The following is a 20,134-nucleotide window of genomic DNA, read 5'->3' as shown; positions in this document are numbered from 1 at the left end:
ATTTGTTTAGCCAGAGTGCAGACCCCTGGTTTAACCCAAACTACTAAATTAACTAAAATAATAAAATGTCCTTTCCTTTAGGTTTTAATTTTTCCAATTCATTTTTTTCCGTCTTCCTACAGCAGAGCAAAAGTGGACAGCAGCTGATTTTCAGAGCTACACTCACAATCTGCAACAGAACGGCAGAAAAAGAAACGAATCTAGATGTTGCAATGGTCTAGTCAAAGTCCAGACCTGAGGGTAGCTGAAATTAACAGGACTTCTGTTTATTTCGGGTTTTGTTCCTGTAATGTGGGATCTGATTTGGTTGCCCGGATGTTTCCTGACATTCCCGCATGCTCTGTTGCCCTGGTTACGGACCCAGCATCAAGCAGCGGGTCGGCATGCGGTGGAACCAGCTGGTCCACCTGGACCAGACCTGAGCACCGAACTGGGCCCGCTCTCAGCCACTAGACGGTGTCCGGTGTCGCGGTTCTGGGAAGTCAGACAGATAAAATAACTCAGATTCTCCTGGAAACGTTTGAATAAAAACAGTTTTATTGAATCTGATACCTGTCAATATCTGTACATGATTTCTGTTTAGAGTTCAGGGTATAAATAAAGAGTTTCAGGAGGTTTAGTGCTTTTCATGGCCTGGAGCCGATTTTCCTCCTGATTCTGTTTCACATTCAGGTTCCGTCGGTGGGAAGTCGCTGAGAGACGCAGTTAAAAACCAACCAGTAATTATCCATTTCCAGAAGAGAAAATGTTACAGTTTTACATTCATTCATTTATAAATGTCACAGTTTCAAAGTAGATATTTAATTAGCTAATTGTTTAGCTTTCTAATTAAATATTTAGCTTGGAGCAACATTTTTAGTTTGAAGTTAAATATTTAATTTGCTAACTAAACAATGAGCCTGAACAACATGGTGAAAAGATGACTGAAAGATTCATTTCCATTTCTTCTATTGTGATGGTTAAATAATAAATTATTGCTGTTCATTTTTCAATGTATCGTCACAGATGGAGCCCCATATCCTTCACACTCAGCCTGGACAAACGCCGCCATCTTCCTCATTCCTTCACCGCTTCATACCTGGAGTAAAAACTCAGAGCGATCCTTCCTGACCCCTCAGGGGTCAAAGTTCTTCATGCTTAGCCGGGAAAAAAGCCTCCATCTTGTTCTTCCTCCTTCCTTCACCGTTTCACACCTGCAGTAAAACGTCAGCGTCCCTCAGGCCCCGCCCCCTCAGGCCCCGCCCCCTCAGGGTGAGTTCGGTTCAAAGTTCTCGCTGCTGTCATGTGAGGAGGAACCGGTAAAGTTCCCGCTGGGTCTGCCGAGTCCGGGAACTTTGGGGATGATGACAAAGGCCAGGATGCCCACCATCATCAGCGCCACGGTGATGGTGATGATGGACGCCACCACGGCGTAGTAGCAGCGGTCGGAGCGGAACAGGCGCCGCATGCGGCCCCTCATCCTGCTTGGCGGTCTGCCCACGTCCACCATGGTAGGCAGGGCGCCGCCCTCCTCTGCGGCGGCCAGGTTGGCGCTCTGGGTGGCTGGCGGCGGGGTGTGGGGCTTCTTGACGGGCAGGTTGATGGAGGCGGTCTTGGCGTTGGGGAGCGGGTGCTTCAGCATCAGCCGGCCCTTGCTGCGCTGGAAGCGGACGGACAGCGCGCGGCGCATGTCGGCCGGCAGGCGGCCGATGATGTCATGGTTGTTGCTCAAGCGGGGCAGGTCGCGGCCGTGGGGCAGCTCGGTCAGGTCGCGGCACACGGGGCACGACAGCGTCTTGATCTCCGGCGACGTGACGTTGATGCGCGCCAGGCACTCCAGGCAGAAGGTGTGACCGCAGGCCAGCAGCTTGGGCGTCTTGAAGACGTTGTCATAGGAACAGAAGCACACGGCGCACTCCGTGTCGCCCACCATGTCCACGGGGGGCGTGACCCACCGCTCCGAGCCCTTCCCGTCCCGCCGCCGGGTCTCCTCGCTGTGGCCCCGCCGGCGCCGGTCGCCGTGGTGATGCTCCCGCTTCCTCCCTCGCTCCGAGTCGCTGCTGCGGGAGCGCCGCGCCTTCTGGGGCCGGTCCTTCTGGGTCGGAGCCGGCTGGCCCGGTTTAGGCTTGACGTTCTGGGGCATCCTGGACCCCTCGTCCCGTCCGCTCATGATGGCTCCGCTTCACCAATCAGCTGTGGAGGACAGAATGCTGAGTTAGAATGCTGCAGCGCCGGTTCATGGTGACTAATGAAGGCCTTTTGTTTTCCTTTCACTAAACTTTCTCAGGGACCTGCTGGTTCGGTTAAAGGACGTTAGACCAGCAGATCAAACTGTTTCCAACATGAAAACAGGAAGTGAAATAACAAAATATTACCAAGTATTTCTGTCTGGTTCCTAACGCACATGAAATGAGACAGAACTAAATCAAACAGACTGTTTTATTCGTCAATAACTCCCTAATATTCACAATAAAGTCCTACTTCTACTGGTAGCTTAGTTTCTTTTATCAGTGAAACATCTGCCAGGGTTCGTCCAGGCGCTGAAATCCTCGAATTTCATTCGTTGAAACGGCTTCATATTCAAACTGCACCGTTCTGTAATAAAGTTAAATGTAACATTTGTTTACAGTTTTACGGTTTATTTAAAAATAGTGTCTGAACTTAAATCAGACTAAATTTTTCTTGTCTTGGTTTAGTTAGAATTATAAAGATTATTTCTATTTTCTGAAAGCCAGAAAAGTCGAGAACATTTTTGGAGCTGGTTTTGTAACAGCCAGGTGTGTCAGGGTGTGTTGGAGGCATTTCAAAATAAAATGTTGTTCTATTTTAGTTTGCCTGCTCCCTGCTGTAAAGTCCCCTCATATTATTAATAACAGTAACAAAAATATCAAAGGAGTGAATAGAAGCTGCTTTATTTCATTTGGATTATTTTTATATCTAAAGTGAAAAGTTTAAAACTTTTGAAAATGTTTTCCTGAGAAGTTTGAACCGTGTTTTTATGAATATTGAGGAATTATTGACTTCAGCTCATATGTGTGTGAAAAGTTACGTGTCAGTTGGTTCTGTTTGTTTGCAGTAGAAATTAGGCAGAAATCCTGCAGTGTTGTGTGCAGGGTGGTTAATTCTGACCTGGTAAGTCGGAAAAGGTCCGATCCGGTTCTCCAATCCGCTCCGGGCGCTCAGGTAATCCTGCTGCGACAACTGGGATCAAAAAACTTCATCACTGAGTAAAGAAAGCCCAGCGGTTCTGACCCGAACTGACAAACCTGGGCTCTTATCGTCTTCTTCACACCCTGGTCTCTCTCTGCCTGTCGCTCGCCCGCCTTCCCTCCCTCCCTCCCTTGCCGTGTTCTGGTCCGACCGGTCCGACCAGCTGTAGCTCAACCAGGACGTTCAGCTAGGAAACGCTCGGTTCTCCTTCCTGCAGAATAAAAGTGATGAGACTCACCTGATCCGATCCGATACGAGGCGCCGGAGCTGAAAGAGATTCAGCAGAGCTGCAGCGCATACCCGTCATACCTCAGAACCAGAGCAGAACCGCCTCAGCGCCTCCACATGACCAACACACACTCAGAGACGTTGTCAAACTTCACTCTCTTTAATTCTGCACAGTGTTTTGGGTCAAGTGTTGACACAGAACCCAGAGCTGGGCGTGTTCGACCAGAACCTTTAACCTGTTTACGTCTGAAAACATCAGACGAAAACAAATCACCATAAACTTTATGAGCTCAGATAAACCGTAACCTACTTCTGCACAACCCAGTTCTGTGTGCAATCAGGTCCGTTAATGAGTCTGAGGGGCGTTCAGGTGCAGCAGGAAAAAGCACCGACTGTTCGTCTGGTTTATCATTAAACCCGTCCATCAGCCGGCCCGGTTCTTCCTCCATGACAGGCTCAGCAGCTGTACAGCTCAGATAGTCCAGATGTGTGAGCATCGCCCCTGGACCCGGGCCTCCCGGGCCTCAGCCCAGCTCCTCCCGGGCCTCAGCCCAGCTCCTCCCGGGCCTCAGCCCAGCTCCTCCCGGGCCCCGGGCCCCCCTGGGGCCTCAGCCCAGCTCCTCCCGGGCCTCAGCCCAGCTCCTCCCGGGCCTTGCCCTGTTTCCGGGGCATCTTCTTGCTGCTGCTGTCCTCCAGCTCTTTGCTCTTGTAGTAGTGAGGCGCCACCTCCAGCAGCCAGCCGCTGTCGATCTCTATCACCTGTTGGCACAGCAAGGAGCCGGATCAGAACCGAACCGCTGGGTTCTGTTTGCAAACAGAACCTTCTGGTGGGTCAAACATTCATAATCAAAATGGATCTGAATATTAAAAAGCCCCAGAGAGGGTTGTTTAATATTCATACTTATGTTAAAAACATAAGTAAAGTTTTACCTTCCACATAATTTTCCCTGCGTGTCTGCAGCGCTCTCTGAACAGCCTGTTGTTGCAGTCATTACATACATGTCTGAATAAAAGCCTTTTAAATGAAGCTATTAAAGTAATGTTTGAGATTTTGACGCAGCTGTAATGTTTTCATTTCCTCCATGGGAGGAGCTGGGAAGCTAACAAGGTTTCATTCAGTGGATATTTATAGGAGGCTGGATGAAACGGGATCGGCTTGTTGAATCCTTTCCGTCATGTTTGTGTTTTTCTCACATTCAGGTGAAGAATCGCTGCTGTCCTTTGCAACGAGCTGCAGGCAACAGTCAGCTCAAAGGTTCAAGTTGAAACCGTCAGTTAACAACACATCTCTGGAGTTCAGGAGTGATTTTATCTCTGAGTGACTCAAAGGTCAGATTAGAGGAACGTGAGTTAAATAAAGACCTTCAGGAAGCCTGGAGAAGTGAGTAGGCCTGTCGCAATAAGCAATAAATCAATTTATTGCACAATAAATGAAAGTTATTGACCTTGTTTTAATTTATCGGCTTTATCGTCTCTTCCTGCCTTTTTCTCTTTCTCTTGATGGCACTGAATGAAAAACGGCTCAACTCGGTGCTCTGCACTGACCCTCCCTTCCTCGTTTCCTCGGTGTCCAGCTCACACTACGCGATTTTAGAATCATCGGCCCATTTTCAAAACCTGAGATCCCACATTAACACCTACCGAAGATCGCAGGTGTAACGGGTTGGATCGGGCCATGTGGTGTCCAGCCACACGGCAAGAGCAACACAAAACACAAGAACCGATTTCTCACACCGACATTCAGATTTCAGACAGAAAATCCCATCAGAACCCTCTATATCACCCGTGAATTTAGAGTAAAGACACGGCTGATGACGTAGACGCAATAGCGACAGTTTGTGAGCTTATTTTAAGCGATTAAAGATGTAACTAAAAGAAAAGGTTGGGTAATACTGCAGTAGCAATTACCGTATTTTCCGCACTATAAGGCACCTAAAAACCTTCAATTTCCTCAAAAGCCGACAGTGCGCCTTATATATGGACCAATATTGAGGCACAACAGGTCTAGCAACTACGGTAAGCAGCCGCCGACTTCATTTTCCCCCGTAGAAGAAGAAGTGCGCGGTGCATGCTGGGATAGTTGTCAGAACCTGGTTTGTTAATAAAGTTTGATAATACATTTAAAGCCAGTGGGGCGGTGAGAGAGACAGAGACTGCGGCGGCAGCGTGTCGGTTGGTCTGTGTTACCCAGAAAGCAGTTGGGCACAATATCACAACACCAACACTGTGAGTGAAACAATGACTGGGGCAGCCTAGTATATAAAGTACTGGGGACCACTTATTTACAAATGTGGATGTGTAATAATGGAGTATGGATCAAATTGGCAACCCAAACTGAAGAGTCCATTCTTGCGCCTTATAGTGCAGAAAATACGGCAAGCTCTAATTGCTGTCCTTGTCGTTTGTGCGGATGTACTTTGCATGAAATGTTGAATAAACATTAATGTTGTTTCCACACATCATCTCCGATGTCCGGTTGTCTTTGGGTTGCGCCGTGTCAGCTGTTTGGGATTCCCCTCCTGCTTCACCCTCAGAAAGCATGAAGGCGAATCCGTGCTTTCTGATTGGCTACCGGTCACATTCAACTTCTCGCCTTCTCGCTCCCAGTCGGGGAAAAACCCACAGGCTGCAGCGATAAACTGGCCAAGACAAGCCAACATGTTGTACATGCCCGATTTAGATTGGAGCGGTTCTACCGACTGGACCCGATCCGTCCCAACACACCACACACTGCAGTGTGCAGTCGTAAGATTGTCATATGGGGACAATCAGGGCAAAAAACCCCATCGTGTTGTTTGAACTGGGTTAAGGGAGGAGTGAACAAAGTGAACTATTGCATCAGGAGTGGGATATACTCATCCTCTCATCTAAATCTAATGATTATTGAAGGGCAGCATAATATACAGATCTCTAAATCTGCACTGAATGTAGTTTTTATTTCCACTTTGGTTTTTTTGTTAATGGAGGCTGAGAGTCCATTTTATTTTTGGGTGTTTTGTTAACCAGTTCCAGTCTTAAATGTTCTATTTTTGGCAGGATTTCACATGCATTATTACGTCATTACCATTAAACCAGTTTAAAATGGTCTTCAAACAATATTATTGTTTATCGCAATAATTTCAGAGACAATTAATCGCTCAGCATAATTTGTAATTGTGACAGTCCAAGGAGGCGTCAAGCTTCCTGCCCGCCGGCTGCAGGGTGTGTCGTTTACATTCCAAACATGCAGCAGAGCTGCTGTCACCTGTCTCATGAACTCCTTGGTGGTGAAGACGAGTTCGTGGTAGATGAGCCAGCGCGGCTGCTCCTCGAACAGCGAGCTGTTGGGATGGACGAACACCGTCTGCTGGTGCTTCACCGTCCGGTAGCCGCCCTTACTGAGCCGCGCCGTGTGGTAGAAGTACCCGGCCGTCACCGCCTGCCGGGGGACACAGGGGCCGTCAGGGTCAGAGGTCATCAGGCAGGGACACAGAGGATGACATTCAATATGAGAGAGACATTCAGAGGTTCAGTTTGTGCTGCTGCTTTCCACAGGACACAAACACAAACAGCAGCAGAGTTAAAAACTGGTCCATCAGGTTTAATTCTCACTGCAGAATGAAAAAAAACAACAAGCACAAATATTTAAATCATCCTGTCAAACAAACAGATCCAACATTTGGGTTTAATTCAGAAACTTTTTCAGGAAACGACGGTGCCGGAAAATCTGGTCCCAAGTTCTGGGAACTTATTTCCTGCTTAAATCTGAACTTTGACCCCTCTCTAAAGTTCATAAAAATATCCCGTTTAAAGCAGAGACTTTACAGCTTTTTTCCTGAGTCACTGTTACATGCAAAAGTATGCAAACAGCATTTCAGTCCCGTCTGACGAGTCCTGGTCCTGCCATCTGTTGCCCTGGCGACGGAGCAGCTGCTGCTTTTAGCCGTGTTATATAATCTGTGTGAGCCACATCCAGTCGGTTGTTCCTTTTGTACTTTAAAATCAATCATAGAAGCAGAGGAATATTCTAATTTTTACTGCAGGCTGCAGCTGTTAGTAAAAAGTATCCTAATAAATAAAGTCTGAACGTTGAGGCCTCTGAAGTCTCCAGAGTCTGAAGCTGTTGGTATTTTCTGAATCCAGAAAACTAAGAAAGGAAAAGCTGCAAAGTGTTTTAGTGATTGTTCAGCTGTGACGAGACGGACGGAAACACTCCGTCCATCCCTCTGTGGTTGAGGTTGGTCCGCCGGTCCAACACACCCGGCACCGCCTCAGGTAAGCTGAGGTGTCGGTTCCTCTGTTTGACAGCAGCCTCAGCTCTTCTGGTTCTGTTCCACACAGCCGGGAAGAGAAACACGGAGCAGAACTCCTAAGAATAATGACGTTAAAGAAAACTCCCTGTTGGACCCAGCGTGACTCGGGTCTCTGAGATTCGCCTCCTGAAGTCGCAGTTTTGTTCTGTGAATGAACCCGACACCTTCGGCTCCAGGAGGCCTGAGCAGCTTCCAGGGATCAGGATTAGAAACGGCGTGAAGGAGTTTATTCATCTGCTGAAGCAACAGAAAACAAACCTGAACTGGAACGTTTTCATTTGGGCCGAAACTGTCAGAGGCTCAAATTCACAGAAATCATTTATTAAACACTGTTTATGTTTACGATGGAGAGAATGACTGATGAAGCTCAGTGAAGAGCTAAGATAGAAAACTGTAGATTCCAACAAGCAGCTGCAGGTGAAAGGTCAACATATCAGGATACACATGTGGTTTAACATCAGAGGGAGTTAGTTAGGTGTGATGTCTCCTGCTGCTCAGAGATCGGACCGGCTCTCCATGAACAGTTTCTCTGTTGAGTCTTTATGAAAGAACCCAGGAAACCCGAGAGGATTTTTAGGAAAGTGAACCTTTTGTTTCGCAGATTTTATCTGGAGGAGACGTCAGCGAGAAAACGGAGCAGGACACGTTTTGTTCCTCATTTCAGACGGCAGGGAAACGCTGTGGAAGGACGACCGCTCTGTGAGCCGGACTGACCTTACGGATGGGGACGTTGTCCCCGCTGCAGCTGACCACCTCCACCTCGATACGCTCCATCAGACCCTCCAGCTGGTCCCGGACGTCCCGGGCTCGCCTCATGGAGCGGAACTGGATGAAGTTCTCGTAGCACCACTGGGTGGAGTAGCCGCTCTCCACCCACTGGGGACGAAGCAGAGCGGGACACAGGTTAGAGACAGAACCAACAGCTGTCCGGACCACACACCTGGACTGAGATCCTCAGAGACTTTAAACCAAACAGCTTTAATTCAGAGAAAAAGGATCGTTTTGAAGAACAGAATTCATGTTCATGGAGCTCTGACTGCATACAGCTACCTAAAAATTAATAGCCACTGTTAATGCTATAATGATAGTACCACAAAATACTGTGATAAACTGTAAGTCCATGTTGTGAGTTCTTCAGAACTGTCCCGGCTGTGTCCAGTCTGGCCTGTTTATTCCTGAGGCTCATGAATGATTTGAATCTTGCAGTGAACGTCTGGATTTTTCTCAGAGCTCGTCTGCAGAGCGGATTCTGCTCCGGATTCTGCTCCAGCGGGACATGGCGGATCGATGCAGCTCACGTTTTTAACGAGCGGCGTTGCCCGGGTTACCGCTCACCTGTGTGTAGACGTTGAGCAGCACCAGGTGGTCTCCGCCCGGAACCACAAAGTTCATCCTGGCGTTGTCGGCGTGCACCACCTTGTCTTTGGGCCGGTAGAAGATGGAGTTGTTCACCGACAGCATGGCGGCGATGGTCAGCACTTCCTCTGAACACTTGTACCTGGAAACCATGGAAACGAGATTTATCAGCATAATCATGTCTGATTTAACTCTTCCTCATAGTGAGAAGTGAAGCTGTGCCACTCACTGCTCTGAGGCCAGGATCATTTTACTCAGCATGGGATCCACCGGTAACTCGGCCATCCTGCGACCCAGCTGGAGCAGAACCAAAACAACCGGCTTCAGTTCAGATAAACACTCCCTCCGTCATCAGTGATTAACGAAGCCGGCTGGCTGGCCGGCCGGGAAACGCCGAGTCATCCCTCCTTGTGAGGAAGTCAGTGACTCAGCGACACGTGACAAACATTAGGTGTAGAAATATGCACAAGAACCGGACGGACCTGGTTCTCTGCAAGATCTGGAGATAACGGATGAACCTGAACGCATCACCAATATCTGATGCCTTCAGGTTGAGGATGCAGTTACTCTGAGCCTCCTTCACTTGATTCACTTCATCATAAATGTGCTGCCACAACACTGCAGGCATACTTCTAACTATTTATGATTATTGCACAGATAAGGCTCCGATTCCTTTTGGGAATAATAAAAACCTGACCTTTGACCTCTGTTTGGCTTCCAGGTGTAAGTAATAAACCAATAAAAGCTGAATAGCATTGATCAGTGCATCACGTGTCACTTCCCCCCATTCAGGAACTGTTGATCATTATGGAGCTGCATGTTGACACCTGATCATGGACGACGCCTCAGCCCGGGGTGCTACGGCAACGTTCAGCTGGGGGCGCTATGGCAACGCTCAGCTGGGGGCGCTATGGCGACGCTCAGCTCGGGGTGCTACGGCAACGCTCAGCTGGGGGCGCTACGGCGACGCCTCATATCGGGGAGCTACAGCGACGCTCAGCTCGGGGTGCTACGGCAACGCTCAGCTGGGGGCGCTACGGCGACGCCTCATATCGGGGAGCTACAGCGACGCTCAGCTCGGGGTGCTACGGCAACGCTCAGCTGAGGGCGCTACGGCGATGCCTCAGCCCGGGGTGCTACGGAGACGCTCAGCTCGGGGCGCTACAGCGACGCCTCAGCCCGGGGTGCTACGGAGACGCTCAGCTCGGGGCGCTACAGCGACGCCGCAGTCGTATTAAGAATAGTTTTGTACTGCAGGTTTAGAAGTAAATGGTAATGTGGGTTTTTCTGGTATGGTGCCGTACGCAGCGCTACGCAGCAGGCTGAGATAAAACGTGAAGGACTGAACCTTGGTGAGCTCCCCCAGGTGGTTGAGGGCTCCCAGCGCGTACAGCTGCTCCAGAGCCAGAACCAGGGTCTCATGGGGGGGCGGGTCCATGAAGTCAAAGTGAATCAGGTCGTTGATTCCTGCACAGACACACAGCAGTGAGCTGGGACGGCCAACATGGCCGCGGCGGGCCAACATGGCCGCCGTCTCCTCAGACTGACCTAAGCTCTTGAGCAGCAGCACCACGTTGCCCAGGTTGGTCCTCTGGATCTCAGGGACCGTCGTCTCCTCCATCTCGTGTTTGAAGGCCCAGGCCGTGTAGAGGCGGAAACATTTCCCAGCAGCCACTCTGCCCGCCCGCCCTGCTCTCTGATTGGCTGAAGCCTGTCAACAGGAGACACATAATAATTAACCAACCACAGCAGAAAATAAACATAAAACTGAATCAATAACATCATTTCTTGGAGTTGCCATGTTGGTTTCTATGGTAACGTTTTTGAACAGAGATCAGGACACGCAGAAAGTGTCAGCAGGTGTGTGGACAAACTTCCTGTCTGATTCCTCCTCATGCTTAGGATTTATTTTGTTAAGCGCACCAGTCTCTGTTGCAGTAAAACAAACCCACAACATGATGCTGCCACCTCCGTGCTTCACTATGAGCTTCCTCCTTCTCCTCCAAACACAACGATGCTCATTATGACCAAACACGTTTCACATGTTGATGTTTTTCAGCTGCAGATCATCGTTTGCCTCAAATGATGGAGCGCTCACCGATGGAATGTTATCGCATTTCAAGCAATAAAATTTAGATTTTCTTTAAAAAAATGAACGGAATATTTGCTTATTTTCAGATTTTCATGCATTTCAAATATTGTAAATGGCCTACAGAAAATTCAGCAGTGTGCCATTTTGATCCCAACCACTCAACTCAGGTTTTTGTCTCAGAGGTTATTTATAATTGCCCATTTCCTGATGCTTTTGGAGCCGTGGTTTTTCCAGCCCAGTTGGTACCGGATCCGTTTCGCTGTGGATAGAAGCTTCAGCAGGATTTTCTGCAGCAGCTTCATGAACCTGAAGCTGACCTGTGGAGGCCCACGGCGCTCGGCCTGATGGCTTCAGACCGTTTCTTAAAATACAAACATCCTCAGCTGAGCCTCCAGGTAACTCAGATTGATCCATCAGAAACTGTGAAACCCCAAACAGGAACAGTTTAATTTAATTTAATGTTGGAGACAAAAGGACTCTTGTTTTATGGAGCGTATGCAAATATCTGCCGTCAACTTTATAAATATAAACGCTCAGCATGAGTTTAGCCCACACTGTGAGGAAGAGTGAGGACAGAAACAGCTGCTGCTTCTCCTTCCTCATAATAATCAGCTGCACCATCAACAATTGGGAAGCAGAATTAAGTTATTTTGTATTTGGCGGCTGCAGCTGCATCCAACAAATTTCCATAATTTGTTTTACAGAAGCTTCACAAGAGTCTGTAACGCTCCTGATCTCCACCAGAGCAGCTTCCTCATAAAGATAAAACCATGACAGGGTTAGCCTTCTCCAGTAAACCCTCCTCTGACGGAAAGCTGCAGCCGGTTAAACATTAAGAAGAGCAGAGCTTCCTGTACCCTGGAGCAAGGCGTGACGATGAGCGACTCCATGCCCGTGCGCGCGTTGTAGCTCTTCTGTTTGCAGAAGCCGGGGTCGATGACGTAGATGATGCCGTCTATGGTCAGAGACGTTTCTGCGATGTTGGTGGCCACCACCACCTGGGAGTGGAGACACCAGACAGGAAGTGGAGGTTAGCGCTGTGATCCACAGCTTCACTGCAGAGCTGTTCCAGTTCACAGGAACTCGTCTGGGAAGAGGTGTTGTTCTTCTGTTTCCTGGGATGAAACTTTACACTCTGACTTTCTGCGTGGAAAGCCTCGGCGTTCCAAGGAGACGGACTCACCTTCCGGGCTCCAGGAGGAGTCGGGCTGAAGATCTTGGCCTGCATGTCGGACGGCAGGTTGGCGTAGATGGGCAGGACGACCAGCTCAGCGATCTTTGACCCCAGACGCCTGCATCTCTCCTGCAGCATCTCGCAGCACGCTTCGATCTCCTCCTGCAAAACCCACAGGAGGAGATGGTTCCCCTTACAGCAGGAAGCAGAGATGCAGTTTGATCCATCACAGATACTTTAAAAACTTCCTGAGCATTTAATCAAATTAAAAATATGAAAATATCAGTGAAAAAGGAACAAACTTTGAATCAGAAATTAGTTTCTGACCTGCAGTTTATTAATACAGAAACTATAAAACAATAACATAAGCTCCCAGAATGAGGAGAGGCTCCATGTTGAAACACGACACAAAGCGTGAAGCAGAAAAGAAAGAGGCTCCCGAGTTTTCAACCGTAAACAGCAGCTCATATTTTCCTCACTGTTTACAGCGACACAGGTGCGTTTCTAATACCAACACCTTCCTGTGGGCCGTCACGCTGATGGCTGCACACAACAGCGCCACCTACTGGTCAATGCTTCCAACTCAATGCTAACTATAAAAACAAATCCATAAACAATAATTCTGCTGCATAAAACTGAGTCATTTTACTTTCTTATTATCTTCTGAAGTGAAAAGTATTCATACCTTCTGGAACCAACTGGAAGCATTTCACATTTTGTGAAGCAGAAAGAAAAGATCGTTTTGTTTTCTGGATATTTTACAGATAAAATTCCTGCTGCTTGATGTTTGACAGAAAGCGAACCTGTCCGGTGAGGAAGACCAGGATGTCTCCGGGAGGCTGGGTGACGTGAATCTGCAGCACTGAAACCACACAAGCATCCAGGTAATCCGCCTCCGGAGCCTTCACACACACACACGCACACACACACGCACACACACACACGCGCACACACACACACACGCAGGTCAGTCCACAGACACTTCATTTTATCTGTTTTACATCCAATTAAAGATCACAGGTACAAAAAACATTTTATATACAGAAAAGCGCTTGAAACAACAGATTAATAAAAATAGAGTTGTGTTATGTGCATTAACATGGTAATAGATGTCACATTATTCCATAATCTAATCCAGACTAAAACAGCAGAGCCTTGAGGAACCCCATGAGATTTTTGTTAGCTCAGATTAAGAACTGAACTGCCAAGGGACAAAGTTTAATATAGCTTATTTTTAATGCTATTGGAAAATAAAAATAAACTAAACATATAAACAATGATGAAGAAACACATTAAAGTGCAGCTTTAATACAACTGAGTACTTTTCTGAACCAACAGGTTAACTTTGTTATGAGCGCAAAATCTAGAACCGCTAAAGAATTTCAAAAAATCTGTTTTCCAAGAAACAGGAAGGAGAAAATACTCCATTAAAGATTTTCAGAATAAATCTAAAAATAAACCGGCGACTTACTTTAGTGTAGAAAATGTCGACGGGGAATCTCCTGCCGGGAATCCTGAACACCGGAGCTTCGTCGAAGAAGCAGGAAAATCGCTCCGTGTCCAGCGTGGCACTGGCCACCAGAACCTTCAGGTCGGGTCGGAACCGAGCGATGTCTTTGATGAGGCCGAACAGGATGTCGGTGTGGAGCGTTCGCTCGTGGGCCTCGTCGATGATGATCACACTGCACAGGGAAACGAACCGAGACGTTCAGGAACCGAACCAACAAAACCGTTAAACCAGAGAGCAGATTTTATATTTTATTTTTAAAAAGTTCATTTATTGTGAATTTTTAGTAAAGGGAGCTCTACCAAAAATATATGTTTGCCTTATTATCCATAGTTTCCTGGATTTTTGGGGTCGACTGAGTTTTTTTTCTGTCCAGAAAAAAACCCTTAAATCTGATAAGAACCAGATTTGTTTTTGCTGTTTCTTTAAATGTGCTGCTGTAATTAGACACTTAATGAGCCGAATCTGCCTTCAGTAAACAAACCACATGGATAATTCAAGGAAAATACAGTTTCCTGAAGCTAAAAACCCAGTTCAACACTGACCTTAAGCTACATGAAAAGCAAGATAAAAAAATAAATCTCTCCACGAAACGTAAATGGACACATTTGGTCCAAAGAATAAAATCACACTTTCATATACTTGGCTCCCCGTCCAGGAGCCAGAAGTGAATACATGATATAAAATGTTGCTCTGATGTCCATCTGGAGGTGAATGTGGATTTTTGGGACTTTATTTTGAAGTAATCGTCTCCTCTACCTGTAGCTGGCCAGGTCGGGTTCAGTCAGGAACTCTCGGAGCAGCATCCCGTCCGTCATGTACTTCAGCACGGTGCGTTCAGACGTGCAGTCCTCGAAGCGGATGCTGTACCCCACCTGCACGATGCCACCAAATAAAAGGTTACAGGGACGGTTTGAACCCTGGATGCAGGTCCTAACCTCCGGGCTCACCTCGTTACCCAGCTTCACGCTCATCTCCTCGGCAACGCGGGACGCCACAGACATGGCCGCCACCCGTCGGGGCTGCGTGCAGCCGATCTTCATCCCTCCTTTGGTGTAGCCCTGCAACAGAAGAGGCAGGTTTTTATCATTATTTTTCAATTAAGAATCTCCCCATAAGTATATTTATCTGCGTATTTTTTTTAATCTCAGCTCTGCAGTAAAATATGTTCATGTTGGCATTTGATGAAGGAAGACAATCAGTTGGATATTGACAGTGCAGACTCACGTCCTCCAGCAGGTACTGCGGGATCTGGGTGGTCTTCCCGGAGCCCGTCTCCCCCTCTATGACCAGGATCTGGTGCTCAGTGATGGCGGCCAGCAGGTCCTCCCTGTAGGGGAAGATGGGCAGGCTGCGCCGCACCTCCTGCATGGAGCGCTTCTTCAGCTCGGCCTGCGACAGCGCCGGCTCCGCCTCGTCCTGGACACACCGCCATGGAGCATGTTACCATGGTCACCATGGAGCACGTCGCCATGGAAATGCTTTAACACCAGACTGCTGCTACTGAATCTGAACCAGGTGAAGCTAAATCTGCCGCTAGACGAGATTTACAGACAGAGACGGTTTTTTTATTTTTAATGCAAAATGTTTACAGTTATTGTAAAGTTTTGGCTTCATTACTGCTGGTATGTTTTAGAGTCTGTATACTCCAGTTAACCATAAACTGATTACTAAATCAGTAAATCAGTTGACAATTATTCCAATAATCGATTCATCACAATTACGCTGAAAAAAGTAAAATGTAATATAAGATATTTGTGATTATCAGGTGGGCTGGGTGGGGAATTGATTTAATCAATTAATCACATTTTTTGTTTTTCAGGATTTTCTTTTTGGAAAATGTGGATTTTTCTCCACAGACGCTCTGCTTGCGTCTCAGAGTGATGTCAGCACGCCGAGGGCGGCCATCTTGTTTGACAAGCCTGTTTTACAGCTTTATTTATTTGGACTTTGAATTTAAGTTACTCTACAATGGGATATTACGGCTGGGCAAAGACTTTCTCTTTTCAGTACAAGAATAAAGTCCTAATATTTAGAGGAATTTTATGAGAATTCCAACTAAAAAAATAAATAATCCTCCAAGATTTTTTCTTATTAAAATAATTTTTTCCTCATAATTTTAAGGCAATTGCATCTATATTCTTCTAATATTATGACTATGTTCTTTTAATAAAAAACATTCTCATAGCTGACCCTACAACTCACAGCAGGGATGATCGAAAATATTTTGTAATATTTCTAATTCCTTATTCAGAAAAGAATGCATGAAAAAAAAAACGTATTAAAATTTGAAATCAGATCTGGAATAAAAGGAATCAGATATGTATATTTTTAAGTCATATTTAGCAGTAAGTAAAGTTATAAATTGCTGCATAAATCAAATTAGCTTTAAATGACTCAGTGACTGAAATAAAACTCTGTGGAACCATAAATCCCAGAATGCACTGCAGCAAACTGGTGAAGACTGACCTATAGAGTGCAGCGCCTGGTTCCTGCAAATAAGGATGATTATTAGAAATAAATATGACTGATGTTGCATTTTTTGACGCTTGTTGTGATAAAATATTTGAAAACAAGTTATTTTAAACTCAGCTGCAGTGCCCTCTGGTGGACAGTCTGAGGAACCACAGTCTCATGTGTTCAGGTCAGAGGGTTGGCTGCTGTGAAGCCCCTTCTTTCCTTCTTTCCCAGGTTTGGGTTCAAAGGTCAGTAAATCCTCCAACTGTAACCCTCCTGGATGTTTCTGGAAGCTTGTTGGATCATTAAAGCTTTAGGAAATGTTTTCCTGTCAGCCTGTGAGTGCTGCCTGACCTTGTCGGAGCGTGTCCCCTTCATGGTGATGGCCGTGCTGACGAAGTCGATCATCTCCTCCTCCTCCAGAACCAGCTGGTACCGGTCCTGCTCCTGCTTCAGGCCCAGCTCGCGCTCCTTCCTGGCTCCGAAGCTGAGGGAGGCCGTCTTCAGCCGCTCCTCCTCCCAGCGGCCCTGCTCCCCCCCCAGCTCCATGGGGGCCTCGTCCAGCTCCAGATCCCTCTGGGGGACGTCCTGCAGGAGGGAGACGCTGGCTGAGCCCGGCTCCGTTTGCTAAGCCATGTTTTCAGACACTCTGCTCACCTTGCTCCTCCTCTCCTCAGGCATGTAGTATCGGTTCTTCCTCTCCTCCTGCTCCTTGGCCCCAGCCTGCTTGTAGTCTTTGGCCAGATCCCGGAGGGTCCGCTTGTACTCCAGCTCCCGCCTCTCGCGCTCCGTCAGCTCCTCCTTGGAGAACAGATACTCCTCGTCTACGATCTCCGCCTCCAGGTCCTCCAGCTTCTCCTCCTCTCTTTTCTTCAGATATTCCCAACGGGAACGCTTCCTCAGCTCCGGCAACTGAACGCAGAGAGAGAAACTTTACAACCCTGCTACAATCCAGAAAAACCCAAAGCTAACGATGTGATTCAACCAACCATGTTCCTCTGATCGTCTTCAGCCATCTTCAGTCGTTTCTGAGCTTCTTCATAGGCCTGAAGACAGAAGAAACAGAGGATAAAGCTTCCACCTGTAGGAGGCGCTGTTCCCTCTTTAAAAAAAGCTTAATCCACCTTTTTATCCGTTCGCTCAGCGATGTTCCGCGTCTTTTCTTTGTCTTTCTGCCTGACTCTCTGAGCGAAGGCGTCTCTCTCCTCGATGTCCAGCAGTCGCTCCCTCTCCTCCTTCTCCCACTCCTCTTCTTCTTCTTCTTTCTTCACAGATCTGTGGTCCTCCAGGACAGAACCGCCCCTAAAGTGACAAGAACCAACCGGCAGTTCAGAGCTGGAGCTCAGTAAAATGTAAAAACTGTTTCTGTGCAACTTCCAACACTGAACTCTGATCCAGAACCGCACAGCATTCTGGGAGATGTAGGCAGAGGAAAGGCTTTAACTGCTTAACCTCTCACAGCGAGCTAAGCTAGGTAAGGGGGAATCAACTAACTAACTCACTCTTTGGTTACCTAGCAACAACCTGTAGAGTAACTTGCGCAGCAGCCCATCATAAAAACATTGAAGTGGAGTGATTGTAAAAACAGGAAAGGTCACATCACAGTCTGGAAATATTTCAGATATTTAAAACAAAAAACTAATCAATAATTAACCATATGGATTGATATGAAAGCATTATATCCAGATAGATTTTCCAGACGCATCATCCAGCTTTACCTCTTCTGCGTTTCATCGTCGCTCGACGACTCGCTGGCTTTCTTCTGTCTGATGTTCTTCCTCTTGCTTCCTCTGTCCTTGTCTTTCTTCTTCTTGCCTCTCTGTTTGTCAGCCGCCGCCTCTTCGCCGCTGTCGCTGTCCTCCAGCAGCGTGTAGGTCCGGTTCTTCCGGTCCATTTCTATGGCCTGGCGTTCCAGGGCTTTGGACGGCTTCTCAACAACCTGCTGACGGGGAATCTGCCACACCACAGAGAAAAGTTAGAAACGTTCCTCATCAACCGAAATACCTTGAACCCCATAGAGGAGCCATTAAGGTTTAGGAAGCAGGTACTTTTTCAAACAGTTCCTTTGCGAAGGCCGAGACGCTCTGGTCGATGTCGATTGTTCCCGTCTGCTCCAGGCGGCTCACCAGGTCCTCCGGGCTGGACGCTTTGCGAGCGATGCCAATCATGAACTGGGAGACGTATCTGTCGCTCAGGCCGAGGATGTCATGGAGACGGTCGTTCACCCACTGCTCTAGCTGGGCCATCGCACCTGGAGACGAAACGGGCGGCGCAAAAACGGTTTAGTTTGGTCAGGAAGTAGAGACAGCAGCTCCAGAAACGACATGTGAAACCTTCAGCAGAATACGACCAAAAATAATAAGAAAAACCAGGAAATAAACACAAAAAAACAACTGAATAATAGAAAACTTACAATGGAAAAACAAGACAAACAATCTAGTTACAACATATTGTTTCCAGACAAAACTCTTTTTCAGTTTTGCCTGTAAATTTGACTGTAAATTTTTTCAGGTTTTAGTTCTCATAAAACCAGTTTGTAAAACACTATAATCAGAGGAGTTAATTTTGAACTAAAGGTCAGGCAATTAAAAAAAGTACTAAATAAGCGAAGAAAACGTTTCCATAGTGAAACTTTCCATTTCTGGAAAACAGCAATAAATTGTAAATTTTTTCAGATTATTCCAAACTGAGGAGGATTCTGTCGAGAAACAGATGCTTCGTGTTTAAGTTCATTTGGATTGAGAGACAAGGATATAACAGTTTTAATAAACGCAACAGTTCGGCTCCTTACTATTGTGTTGTTGTTTTTTTAATCAGAAGTAAATACAGTTTATGGAAAACGTTAGAAAACAGCAACTGTCAATCTTGAACCAGGTTCAGAATAATTAGTCATTTTAGAAACCTTTAGTTTTTCTGCACTTTTACTCAGAACAGCTTAGAAGGTTTAAACAGGTCAATTTTTCTTATTTAAGTTTATTCTATTTGTTATTTTTAGGTGAAAAGAACCAAAACAACATAAGCAGCTTCACTCACCGATTTCAAAACGATCCAACAACGTTATAATAGTTTTTAAAAAACCCCTAATAAAATATTTTTTCTATTGCAGGTAAGAGTTCAGAGTCTGAACGCTTAAAAAGTACAAACTGCCGCCTGCAGCCATGGAAAAACTTGCTCTGAACCTTTATTTGCCTGAAAACTCCCAACAAATTGAATTTGGCTAGCTTAGCTTAGCATGGGGCGCGCTAGAGGGGAAACAGGAAACACGTGACTCTACTCTGCTAGGGTCACCAGCAGCGTTCACTGCCCCCTGCGGCCATATTAGGAACGACAACACGTTCAGAACCCTGTTCATATTAAAAATGATTTATTTTTACAGTGCATTACTCTAAACCTCGGAGCTCCTAAGCTGAACTAATTCAATAAACCATAATAAAAAAATAAGAGAGGCAAAAAAAGAGAAAAAAAAATGACACATGACTTTTGAAAGTCAATTAACGGTAAATTATATTTGGTGCATCTTATCTGCATTAGTGACCCTGATAGCTCTACATACATAGTAGCATTAAGACACTAACGTGTGTTTTTCTGCAGTAAAAACACAACAAAACATTTAGTTCGGATATTGGGAAATCAAAAGACTGGTCTAGATTGGAAAACAAATTCATCTCGTTTCCATATTAGCTTTGCATGATTTATCTTATTCCCACATTCAGGGTACCTGTTGGAGAAGAGTTCAAACAAATATACACCACATAGCCGCAATACATATTTTATTTTATTTTTTCCAGTGGCTTTTTAACAATGTCGTATTTTTTCATTATCTGCAAGAAACGAGTTGA

At 46.5% G+C, this 20,134-nt stretch overlaps 2 protein-coding genes across 6 annotated transcripts; both read right to left on the bottom strand.

Annotated features, from left to right (window-relative positions):
• Window positions 1-515: 515 nt before the first annotated feature.
• rnf183 (ring finger protein 183) lies at window positions 516-3,426 on the bottom strand. The gene is made up of 3 exons (XM_081597219.1): window positions 3,246-3,426; window positions 3,109-3,168; window positions 516-2,172 (listed from the first exon to the last, which is right to left on the bottom strand). Exon 3 carries the CDS (start codon window positions 2,147-2,149, stop codon window positions 1,247-1,249), a length of 903 nt encoding a protein of 300 aa, XP_081453345.1. The 5' UTR covers window positions 2,150-2,172; window positions 3,109-3,168; window positions 3,246-3,426; the 3' UTR covers window positions 516-1,246.
• A 132-nt stretch (window positions 3,427-3,558) lies between these two features.
• dhx16 (DEAH (Asp-Glu-Ala-His) box polypeptide 16) lies at window positions 3,559-19,567 on the bottom strand. 5 transcript variants are annotated; one of them, XM_081597217.1, is made up of 23 exons: window positions 19,329-19,565; window positions 18,344-18,546; window positions 18,014-18,249; window positions 17,420-17,597; window positions 17,285-17,341; window positions 16,953-17,207; window positions 16,650-16,883; window positions 15,066-15,257; window positions 14,789-14,899; window positions 14,598-14,713; window positions 13,803-14,013; window positions 13,135-13,233; window positions 12,341-12,493; window positions 12,015-12,155; window positions 10,614-10,776; window positions 10,414-10,532; window positions 9,295-9,362; window positions 9,045-9,207; window positions 8,424-8,585; window positions 6,662-6,835; window positions 4,025-4,176; window positions 3,963-3,984; window positions 3,559-3,931 (listed from the first exon to the last, which is right to left on the bottom strand). In XM_081597217.1, exons 2-21 carry the CDS (start codon window positions 18,539-18,541, stop codon window positions 4,048-4,050), a joined length of 3,159 nt encoding a protein of 1,052 aa, XP_081453343.1. In that variant the 5' UTR covers window positions 18,542-18,546; window positions 19,329-19,565; the 3' UTR covers window positions 3,559-3,931; window positions 3,963-3,984; window positions 4,025-4,047. The 5 variants fall into 5 exon arrangements, with proteins under 5 accessions (XP_081453343.1, XP_008429253.1, XP_081453342.1 ...); XM_008431031.3 differs by having other exon boundaries at window positions 3,559-3,984; XM_081597216.1 differs by having other exon boundaries at window positions 3,559-3,984; window positions 4,047-4,176.
• Window positions 19,568-20,134: the final 567 nt, after the last annotated feature.

The sequence above is a fragment of the Poecilia reticulata genome, chromosome 16 (assembly GCF_904066995.2).
Source record: "Poecilia reticulata chromosome 16, P_reticulata-male-v2, whole genome shotgun sequence".
NCBI classification, from domain to species: Eukaryota; Metazoa; Chordata; class Actinopteri; order Cyprinodontiformes; family Poeciliidae; genus Poecilia; species Poecilia reticulata.
This window is presented reverse-complemented; position numbering and strand designations above follow the sequence as displayed.